General features: G+C 36.9%; 2 protein-coding genes across 2 annotated transcripts in view; one reads left to right on the top strand and one right to left on the bottom strand.

Annotated features, from left to right (window-relative positions):
• Nucleotides 1–281: 281 nt before the first annotated feature.
• On the bottom strand, nucleotides 282–5,805 carry LOC108690818 (manganese-transporting ATPase 13A1). The gene is made up of 18 exons (XM_018198318.1): nucleotides 5,242–5,805; nucleotides 4,742–5,007; nucleotides 4,433–4,661; nucleotides 4,204–4,357; nucleotides 3,977–4,129; nucleotides 3,716–3,898; nucleotides 3,503–3,640; nucleotides 3,181–3,301; nucleotides 2,942–3,096; nucleotides 2,696–2,871; nucleotides 2,382–2,621; nucleotides 2,068–2,283; nucleotides 1,807–1,996; nucleotides 1,489–1,740; nucleotides 1,085–1,421; nucleotides 865–1,027; nucleotides 636–779; nucleotides 282–530 (listed from the first exon to the last, which is right to left on the bottom strand). The coding sequence occupies exons 1-18, from the start codon at nucleotides 5,503–5,505 to the stop codon at nucleotides 423–425; spliced, it is 3,489 nt and encodes a 1,162-aa protein (XP_018053807.1). The 5' UTR covers nucleotides 5,506–5,805; the 3' UTR covers nucleotides 282–422.
• A 1,900-nt stretch (nucleotides 5,806–7,705) lies between these two features.
• Nucleotides 7,706–10,921, top strand: part of LOC108689833 — a 4,416-nt gene continuing 1,200 nt past the window's right edge. The window contains exons 1-5 of the mRNA XM_018196780.1: nucleotides 7,706–7,750; nucleotides 7,914–8,068; nucleotides 9,601–9,690; nucleotides 10,346–10,477; nucleotides 10,636–10,791. Coding sequence (XP_018052269.1) covers nucleotides 7,742–7,750; nucleotides 7,914–8,068; nucleotides 9,601–9,690; nucleotides 10,346–10,477; nucleotides 10,636–10,791 — 542 coding nt within the window. The 5' untranslated portion in view covers nucleotides 7,706–7,741. The remainder of the gene's footprint in view (nucleotides 7,751–7,913; nucleotides 8,069–9,600; nucleotides 9,691–10,345; nucleotides 10,478–10,635; nucleotides 10,792–10,921) is intronic.

Below are 10,921 nucleotides of genomic sequence, written 5' to 3'. Positions count from 1 at the left end.
TATATATATAAATAAAGACAATATGATTATTACAGGAATAATTATTAATGAATATCGAACATGACAATACCTTTATCGACAATAAATAATGATCGCCAGAATGCTGTTTCTTGTTCCACGAAGAAAAAGTTGACTATACAGAGTAAACAATTAATTAGGCGAGTAATGATCAGATGCATATATTTATATTTTCACATTATATTTTTGTACAGAATATCTGAATAAGAAAAAATAAAAAAAAAGGGAAACATACGACATAAAATACCAAATGCGCATGGAGATAAATAATTTATATGTATTCACAGGTACATTATCGATTCTTAAATATAAAAATTGTCAGCTCTTAACGTGGAACAAGATCAGTAACAAAAGTTACATAGAAAGAACTTCAATGCAGTCTATAATCGATAAAAGATAGTTCATCACAGTTTGTGTTGTCTTCCTTCGCCAAAGAGGCATAGGCAAGCTCTGTCGACTACATACGCGAAGACAAAGTCTGCGACTAGTATTTGAACCAGTGTCGTACGGAACTGTAACACGCAAGTATTATAAATACAAGTATTATAAATAGCAAATAGATTCAACAGCAAATAAATTGCATTAAGTTTAGTTATGTACTTGCGCGTAAAACTTACTTGGCTTGGAAAGTCTACAATCTCGAACTGCATCGCAAAATTCGGCAAGAATCCACAAGCTAGTAATAAAATAACGGCAAAATTGCCCACGAGACTGAACAAGAGAGTTCTATTTTGTGTTAAACTTTCCATGAATGGCTTGCCCTGACAGAACGTAATATAATTAGTGTTTGTCGTATAATGATATCGCATTTTTTAATTGTATAATAGAATATAATGGACAACTTACTCGATAATTTATAGCAAAAGTAGAAACTTGAAAACACATTGCGATTATGTATACAGTACTATTAATTAAATTTGCCTCAAACGGTTCTTCCTCAATACTATCATTTTCATCTAATGAATTCACTTCATTGGTAGTATTAAAGATGGTTGCCAATTTATCATCCCTGTAAAAGAAGTAATTTGAAGAACAAGGTCCAATGATTCCGATTAATACAACTTACTTTGGAGATAAAATCGTAGCTTCTTTCACCAAATAAACGAGACAGATGAAATGTACAGTAAATTGCAATAATACAGTTGCAATGGTGTACAAATTAAAGATATTTGGTAATGGTCTTTGCTGCGAAAGAGTTTTCAGCGGTTTTGATCGCGAGATAAAAAGGAAACATGCCGCCAGAAGGACGCCTTGCAAAGTCGCCTGCGCGTCACTAAATTTGATTCCATCTAGATATAATACTGACTGACTGTAGGCGAGTATCAATGCATTTAGAGCCAGTATTTTGAACATCTGCAGGGTGGTGACTAGTGTGCAGCGTCCCTGCTTGATCACATGACATACTGCAAGTATACAAATATTTGTATTTCCGAGGAATAAATAAATTCAATAATATCCCGTGATCCTTACTGCATTGAATGGATGACATTTTGCTGGTAAAGGGAGCCGCGATAGAAGCGTCACCGAGTTTCACAATCACGGGTGGCTCTTGTACCTCGTTATCAATATCCTTTAGGAACTTCTGCAGCTTTGCACGAGAACCCGTCGATGTCATTCTCGAATTATTTCTTGGCCCATTGTTTGTGAGCGACATCAAATTATCGTTCTTTGGATCTTCTCGCTTTTCAGTAACCACGGACGGACTGGACAAAATTGCCACACCTACCAGAGAAAAAGAAAGAAAAACAAGTATATTCAAATTTTATCACACTCTTTTCGTCAACTTACCCACTTGTGCGTGTTTCAAAGCTCCGACATCATTCGTTCCGTCACCGCACATCAACGTCGTATAGCCTAAAGATTGTAGTGATATAATAATGAATTCTTTTTGCTTCGGTGCACATCGTGCAAATATTATGACGTGTGGCAAGAGTTTCCAAAGAAGTCCCCGTTCTTTTTCCTTCAGATACGATAAACCCTAGAAAAGTTAATTATGCAATAACAAACGATCATTGTAAAAAAAATCGACATTTTTGTTCATTTACGTACTTCACCCGTCACGCAAAGCGCATATTCTTTCCAGATCTCTTTTCGCGATTCAATATTTTTCATGCTTAGAGGGAGCTGCGTTTTTTTGTCTATGCTTTCCCACAACCATTCGCCATCATTTTTGGTTAGTATAAGTGTGCTAGGCTTCTTCGTGAAATGTAACTCGCGGCTTACATGACAAGCCGTCAAAGGATTGTCACCCGTTATCATCACGACCTAAATAATTATATTAAATTCGTTCGGTTTTTGGTAATTATGTAAAATTTTTTTGAAACTTTTATTAACAACATCTCAACAAGGCGTCATCTACATACCGAATGTGATGAATTGACGATTTCTTTAATAACAGCTTTCGAGTCAGATTTAAGAGGACAGCTGATGATGACAAATCCCGCAAATGTGAGATTATTCTCCAACTTTTCACGAGTTAATTCTCTTAACTCTTGAGAGGAGAAACTACCAGTAAGTTTTCGATAGCCCAAAGCGAGAACTCTTGCACCGCGCCGTGAAAGAGACAAATAGATTGAATCGTAATTTTCTGGCACAGAAGATAACTGAAATGAAACAGATTATATCAATAACAACACAAAAATCAATTAAAATTGTGGACAAATGTTATTTTGCTCACCATATTCTTCAGTATTTCTGGCGCACCTTTTACCGTAGCCATGTAATGTATGTCTGAAGCTCCAGGAATATTATATCCAACCACAACGCACATTCTTTTCAAAGCCGATGAAAAATGATATCTCTGTACAATCTTCAATGCGGAAGATTTGCCTTTTTTAGGAATTACAGAATCACCTAAACGAAACATTAACATGTAGCATATTAATATGTTTGTATTGTATTTTATTTGCAAATTTATACCTACCTTTCGTGAGATTCCAATTGATAGCTTTGAGAGTAGCTTTTTCTAGTGGATCCCCAACGATACCATCGTCTAATTGAACAAGGGAATGACACGTGGCAAGTACTTGAATGCTCTCCAAAGGTGCATCTGATATTTGGACCACGTCTGGCTTACCGCTTAAAAAATAAAAGATTAAAATCACTTTTTCTAATAGCGCGAAAGATTACTCGAAAATAATAAAACAGATAGTAGTCTCTTACTTCATCCCCGCGATACCCTCTACAATCAAATTATCACTGGTAAGTGTACCGGTCTTGTCAAAACAACAAATATCGACTTTGCCAGCAAATGGAATTCTGAACGGTTCCGTGCAGAATACACCTACAAAGAGGTATAACAATTTTCATAGAATTAAAGATGTATTACATGTATTTCTTATTGAAATTATTTTTGACCCAAGTTTCTTAAATCGCTATCAAACTTTTCGTATTACTTTCAAATGCAATATAGAAAAATTTATAATTTTTTCATAATATTTTATACATCCTTAAGCTTTCGGTAAAGTAAATCTATTTTAAATACCTAATTTGGATAGAGCTACCAGAGACGTGTTTACAGCCAGAGATAATTCTATAGGTAACTCTGGTGGTACAACAGACGTCAAAATTAATGTGCATTCCAAAAATAATTTATATTTATTCCTTGTAGGATCCTCGCTGCCTAAAAATCGAAATTTGTACATGTAAATATTTATCATGTAAATATTTATCACTCTGTGTGTGAACATTAAATTACCTTTGATCCAAACATATGCGGCGGCAGCAATTGCAAAAATAAGCAAGAATAGAATGAAGCCGAAAGTTTCTAAATTATTGGCTGTAACGCGTTTAACGCCGAATAATATCGTTCTTAAAAGTTTTCCCTGTGACGTGGAAAAGCCGGTACGTAATACATAAGCAATACATCCATTATCGGTCGCTGTAATTACGCATTAATATCATAAACAATAAGTAATTGAGAACATTATAAGTGAAAAATAAAATTTATTAATAATACCTCGAAGACCAGGAGTAGTTTTGCTAGGAGGTGCATGCTGTACAACTTTTGTACCACCGAAAAGCACGTGAAGTTTATCATCTCCTTCGATATCTATAATTCTATTTCCATCAATATCTTCTATAGGTTCTTTCATTTGAGGTACAGATTCACCTAGACATTTCTCTCTTTCAGTTGCTATGATCTATGTCTGTGATTTAAATATATTACTAGCTTGTTTAAAGTACCTGTTAACATGCTTTCGTCAACCACGCAGGGGCCTCGCAAAAGCAACATATCGCATGGCACTAAATTATCATGTTGAGGCCTTGTAATAGAGACAATATCTCCAGGAACTAGTTGGTCTGTAAATGATGAACGCCATCGTCTATTTCTATACACCTAAAAGAGAAAAAAATAAGAGTGAAATTGGTCTGAAATAAACAAATCGCAAGCAGACAATATTTGTATTCATACCATTATCATGTAAGGTTTATTGCCCATTTTACGAATCTCGGCCATATTTCTTAATTGTTGTTGCACCAGTGTACACTCAAACATGATAAGCATGATCAATGTAAAGATACTATAATACCAATATTTATCTAAGCACCATAGTGCCACACAGAATACTTGAAAGACGAAGAACGGAGCAATAGCGCGCTCTTTAAAGAGCTCCCAGAATTCTGGTACAACCATATCCAATCTAGAGTAAAAAAAAAATATTTTCAGCGAGGTAAAAGATGCCTTGCAAGGAATTGATGCAAGGAATTGTTCACACTATACTTGTTTTTCCCATATTTTTCTTCTGCTTTCTTAATTTCGTTTTGATCCAAATACCCTTTCCATTCAGAATAATGTTTCACGGAATGATTGATTGGGAACTGCAACCCTCTGAATGATCTTTTATCCGAGTCCCAGTAATATTTTGTCTTTTGAAAAATGAACCAAGGTTCCTGTTCATCCGTGTGATGTAATGAAATTAACTCCGAGCTGCCATTGTTTGGGGTGGGAACTACTTTAACTATTCTGGCTTTGTGTGGATCTTCCTCCTGAAATTTCATTTACGGAATAGAAGAAAGGAATATCGCAAAACAAAACGCTCAAGAAATTCCATGCTCAAGGCTTATCTTTCGCGATGTTCGAATGTACCGCCGAGGTGTCACGTGACCGACTCTAGCAGACGACCGGGCGTTCAAATGGCTACCAAGTTATGGAACATATTGGGGCCACGAAGAGCCACGTGCCCGTTATTTGAAGTAAATTGAAAGATAATTGCCACTTACGGAGCTGCAGTTTATGAATGTATGGATGTGCACCGACCATTGACAGCATAAGCACAGAAAAATCTGCAGCACACCAATCGCTGCGATGCCCACCAGACCCGCGTCATAGTACTCGTCAACGCCATAAACGAAGATCCAACAGTAGATCCACAAGGACTGCAGCATCACGAAAGGCAGGATATAACCATTGAACATCCATTTTCGTGGATTGTGCAGGCTGACAGATTGCACGAGATCATCTACTCGTGAGGAGGTCGCCGCCATGATTACGCCGACAATGATTAACAAGTCGTCACAACGGGCAAGAAACGTTTTAACGCCAACAAACTTTAAGCACCATTCACATCAGGAGATCCTCTTTAAACACACGATTCGTTCGGGTAATATAATGCGAGCTGGGTGATCGCGTTTCGCATATGCAGAGATTCCAAGAGAATGAACGAGCCGACTGTTGCCGACTGTGCCGCAGGGTTATGTTAAATGTTGGAATGGATGAGAGTGTGTCAGCAACTCTAATGCGGCAGATACAGTTTAACAGTCCTAACACGAGTATTTCTCAGTAGATAACACAGTCCTGACTAAATGCGAGTATGCACTTCAAGCGCCATCATGAGTATCACAAGCACAACTCCAATCTAAAAATGAACATGGCTGTAAAACCGCTATATTTGAATGTTAATTTTCCTAGATTAAGCCAAATGAAGGAATTCAATTTCAGCGCTTTATCTTTCTGAATTATAAAAAATGATTCATTTTTATGTCCTAGTCGAAATTTTTTCTGCAATAAATGCAAATGATTATTTAAATCTTTATATTATGTTGTGGCAGCATTTTTTATGTATCATATAAATAAAAAAAATAATTGACTGTTCAAAATATTATAGAGATGGAGTTCCAAAAACTCCAAATGATAATAAAACATAATTATGGAATTTCGGACTACTATATATATTTAAAGGAAATATTATAAGGGAGTATTTTAAATGTTTGAACGAAATATTTGCTTATAATATTTCCTTCTTAATATAACTTAATTTTTTAGATCAACTATTTTATTAAAACAGGAATATTCGAAATATTTAACTTTACTTTCACTCAATGTTTAAATATTTGGCATTGTTACCTTACAACGAATGATTTCGAATTTTCATTAAAAAGCAATCTATCTTCTTAAGAACTTATAGAAAGACACGCATCTGCATATTTCATGTAAAAGAAAAGAAATTTTAACGATTTCTGTCTATTAAACTTCTATACTGAACTTCAGTATAAGAAATAGCATTTCTCTTTCTCTTTCCTGACGCACTAGCTCCGTCACATAATCAAGATGTATCCGTGTCATCCGGAGAAAAAACTTTAGTTCACACTGTCATAAGGTCGATGAATCCCTCGCCGCACGTATTCAGTGAAAGTATGTGTCCGCCTACCCCACCCTGAGCACCGCAGAACTCGTGCACGTCGCCCGAGGAAGGGGCTAACGCACAGGTATACCCACGTATCCCACGTTGCTAGGTAGACTCGCAGCGCGTAGAATCGAATCGCGCCAGTATCTGGACCCAGTGTCGTGGACACTTTCGAATCACGCTGGCCAAAAGTGGAAAGACGCCCATTATGGTTAACCGTACTCTATCATAGTCGGTGCGACAACGAGCCACGCGCATTGCAACAACAGTAGCGTCTAGAGAAGACGGATGATCAATCCCGAATTGGATTAAGATTTGCCTTCTTTCGGCTTACAGTTCGCTAAGTCAACGCGGATCGAGATTTGGCTAACGAGCACAAGCTGTTGTTTATCTGAAAAATTCAAAGGTATAATATATCGAGCGCGAAACTCAATTCAATTTTGTCCTTAACGGGATTTTCTGTCTCTTACTTAGAGGAGATCATCCTCTGAGCAGCGATCCTGGGTCGAATTGGGTTATCGTTTATTGACGGTGACATTGGCACGGCGATTGATCAGCACGCGATGCCAATTAAGTGACTTCGCGGCCTCCTTCCTGCCGAGACACCTGCCGTGCTCACTTATAGGAGAGAAGGTTCTTCTTTCGGAGGGGTGAATCATAACGATAGATCGAAATGGCGTTCGCGTGGCATCTAATATCAATCGTAAGTGATCGGTCTAATATAATATTAAAAATAATCAATCGCCGATCATAGTAGAACATCCAAGAAGCTGTATTTAAATATGATGTAACGTTCTTTCTATTAATTACACGTTGTACATCTTTCTAATCGCGATTTCCGCATTGACTCATCTTGATTAATAGCTAACGCATTTTTATCTGCCGATCGAATTACGTGTAGGCTGAATCAGAGCCGATTAATATCATCGCAAAAAGCACGCATTTGTACCATAGGCATGGTACAGGAAGTATCTTGATAAGCGATCAATTACAAGTCGGTGCAATGTTTCACAATAATAACTGGTCCCATATTATACATTGCGCTTAGTCGACATTAGTGAAGATCTCGTGTTTCATCTACGTGTATTTGATCGTAAATGCAAAATGTGCGTAAACTATACTTTTACATGCGTATACAAAGGAAATGAATATTTTTGCATATATTGACTTAATAATCGAAAAAGAAATTTAAAAATAGGCATTTTTTAATTTTTCGAAATACGTCTTTTTCTGAATCATATTATTGTGATGTCTTGTTTGTACCAACAGTTTTTCTTAATGGTTACTTGGGGTGAACCTTGTACGGAGTACGGATGTCCAGGACGACCGCAATATGAATCCTTCGTACCCGCGCCTCCAGGACTCACCCCCCAATGCGCGCTACCGGGGCAGACCTTCTGCGAAACCCCAGATCACTATCCTCGGTAAGTGCTCTTAGAACTCCTCGTTCCCCTTTTCTCCTAAAAATATCGCTGTCCAGCCGGCGGCGAGTGGTAACGCAACAAGTGGAAATCTGCGACGATCCGGTCGACCCATTTTCAATTGTTAATATTCCTTTCGCCGCGTCCACTATGTCCATCTTCCGCCTTCTTCCATGCATACAAATGACCGACGCACACGTTGAGAAAAACTTCTGGAGGGGAAAGTCTACTAACTCTCCTCTCTTCCTTTGAAGTGAGAATCCGTTTCTCGAAAGCATCGAGTTTTGCCTTAATAGGCTTGCACAACCAATTTTTTATGTCAGATAGCTCTCGCTTAGCATAAAATGATGCATAAAATGATTTTTTGTCTCTCGTTTTTAATAAGCGCGATCTAACACAAGACTATCTTTGCCGCAATGGAATCATAGACACGAAATGTTCGAGCGTTCGTTAGTTACCCTCCGCTTGTGCTGTTCTCCTGCTATATATGCAAGTCGACTGTAAGTCGATTTCCTAAATTTTTGCGTGCACTTTCACACTTAAGTTCTATTCTGTTAGGATGAGTTACGTAAAGTGAGCGGCAACTATAATGTAAGAACGTCCGTGAGATCGTTGCTCAGCGTACCATGACCATGGCCTTGGCGCGGTCATACATTGTTGGATAATTATTGGGCCATTATAATAGTCCTAAATCGAGCCTCATTAAAAATGCCTCTTCATTCTTTCTTTCTCCTCCATTAGACAAATTCGTTCTTTCGAAACGACTTCAAATATTTGAATGGACTCGTATCTAGCATTCGCGAATCATACAAGATTGTGGACAAATTTGCAGGAAATAATTAATGAAACGGACAGTGTACAAAGAAAACCGCGGTATTTTAACGTACAAAACAAACTCTTTTTTTAAACAATTCGGACATTCGAAAATATTGCTAATATTGTATTCTGTCTCATGCAATTTCTCTTTCAGCGCCATATAGTGAAATAAGATAGGGTTTTTTTCAATAAATTGCAAAGATCCTACCGCAGCAAGATGAATAATTTTAACTGGAGAAACTTGGGACTACAGCTGTCACTTCCGATAATTATATATGCGCGTAAGAAAGACCTGAGCAACGGTCAATTAGACTGACAATATCAAATTGCTGACTCAAGTCGGCCTAGCTATCGCTCACGGCGCGACGTCGCGCGTGTCATTTCGCCGCAAACAAAACACACTGCATCTCGCCTCGCTAATGCTTGCTCAGACCTAACACAGTTGCGCAATGTCCAATTGAGAACGCACCTGCGTAAATAACCTTTTGTCAATCTGGAAGAGAGACGAATCTCGGTCGTCCAGTTGAGAGACAGAATGATCGGTATCTTTGATACGCGTTGCAGCAAGACCTCTGCTCGCGCGCGAGGCCAAAGGTCGAATGTAATATCCTCGAGAGAATGCATTACCCGTTTTTTATCAATGCATTGTATTCTCGGCAGAGGTAACGGTTTCTTTCTTTTTCCTTTATATTTTTCTTTTTCTTTTTTTTTTTTTTTAGACAACTCATCAAGTTTCTCGTCGACAAATGCAGCTTCGACTTTAACACCGCGCTGCAAGATGAATCCCGAGACGATTTTAACTCTTACAGGTATATTTTCAGTACAACTGGAATATTGTGATATATATGTAAAAAGAAAATATGTACACACAAGAGACTCAGATAAGTACGAATAACTTACTCATTTTTATCATTAGAGACCTTGATATATTATATAATTGAGACGTATCACAACAAAACATTTTAAGTGCCAAAATTGTGAAAATTTATTTTATTACATGAACTGTAAATATTATGTTCTATTACATATTTGGCGCGGAAAGTGCTATAAACGGAGAGTTCGTACATAATGTTGTATGTCCATTGTGCAATTGACATTTTTACTTGGACTTACAACGTTTTGACTGACATTTTTATTTGGAAAGCAACGTTTTGATTTGCATTTTTACTTACATTTAACTTTGACTTAAATTTTTAACAATTTTAACTTTGATTTAAATTTTTAACAATTTTAACACGATTTTTTTTTTAATTAGAATTAAAAATTAAAATCTTTTGCAGAGACTGATTGTTCATATCTTTAGATATTATGATAATTTTTGAAGTAGTTTTCAAGAAAATAAATTTTTTTTTACTTGGAAAATTAAAAAAATGGCATAATGTTTTGCTTAGATACGTCTCAATTAATCATTTATTTGAATGTTATTGATATCTTTGCATATGTCCTTTTTATTATCTTTTTAAGTTCTCCACCGGGTTATAATCAAGGCTATGATTATCCACGACAAGACGATAGTCAATTATACTCGCAGTTTCCTCTTGGAGGAGAGCCAGCTCCAGTGTACGGACCTCCATCCAATACTAGTCGTTATCATGGGTAAAGCTATTACGTGTTCATATATCAAATTATTTATATTATCTGTACGAGAGATGAGACTGTATGAGATGAAATTAGATGAAAAGACAAATAATGATACAAGCAAATTAAAATGATATTAATATACGAAGTTAGAATTTCGATTTGTCGAATTGCAGTTACAAATATTCTGCACCGCCATACTCGCAAAGAAATCCTTTCCTTCCGGAAGTAACGCTGAAATATCATCACGACATCCAACGACAAATCGAGCGCGCTCATTCGCAAGAATCCATAAACGTATTTGAGTCAAATCAATCGTGGCTGACGAATAGGTACGAAATAACGCACGGAGAAGTTAAAAATGATGATTTCTCTTTGCATACGCCTAATATACATACAGTGAGTGCAAAAAATATTCGTACAGATACCTTTTTCAAAAATCTTATTTTTAAAAAGTAAACA

Source organism: Atta colombica, unplaced genomic scaffold (genome assembly GCF_001594045.1).
Source record: "Atta colombica isolate Treedump-2 unplaced genomic scaffold, Acol1.0 scaffold105, whole genome shotgun sequence".
NCBI lineage: Eukaryota > Metazoa > Arthropoda > Insecta > Hymenoptera > Formicidae > Atta > Atta colombica.
Note: the sequence above shows the minus strand (reverse complement) of the source record. Positions and strands in the feature narration are given on the sequence as shown.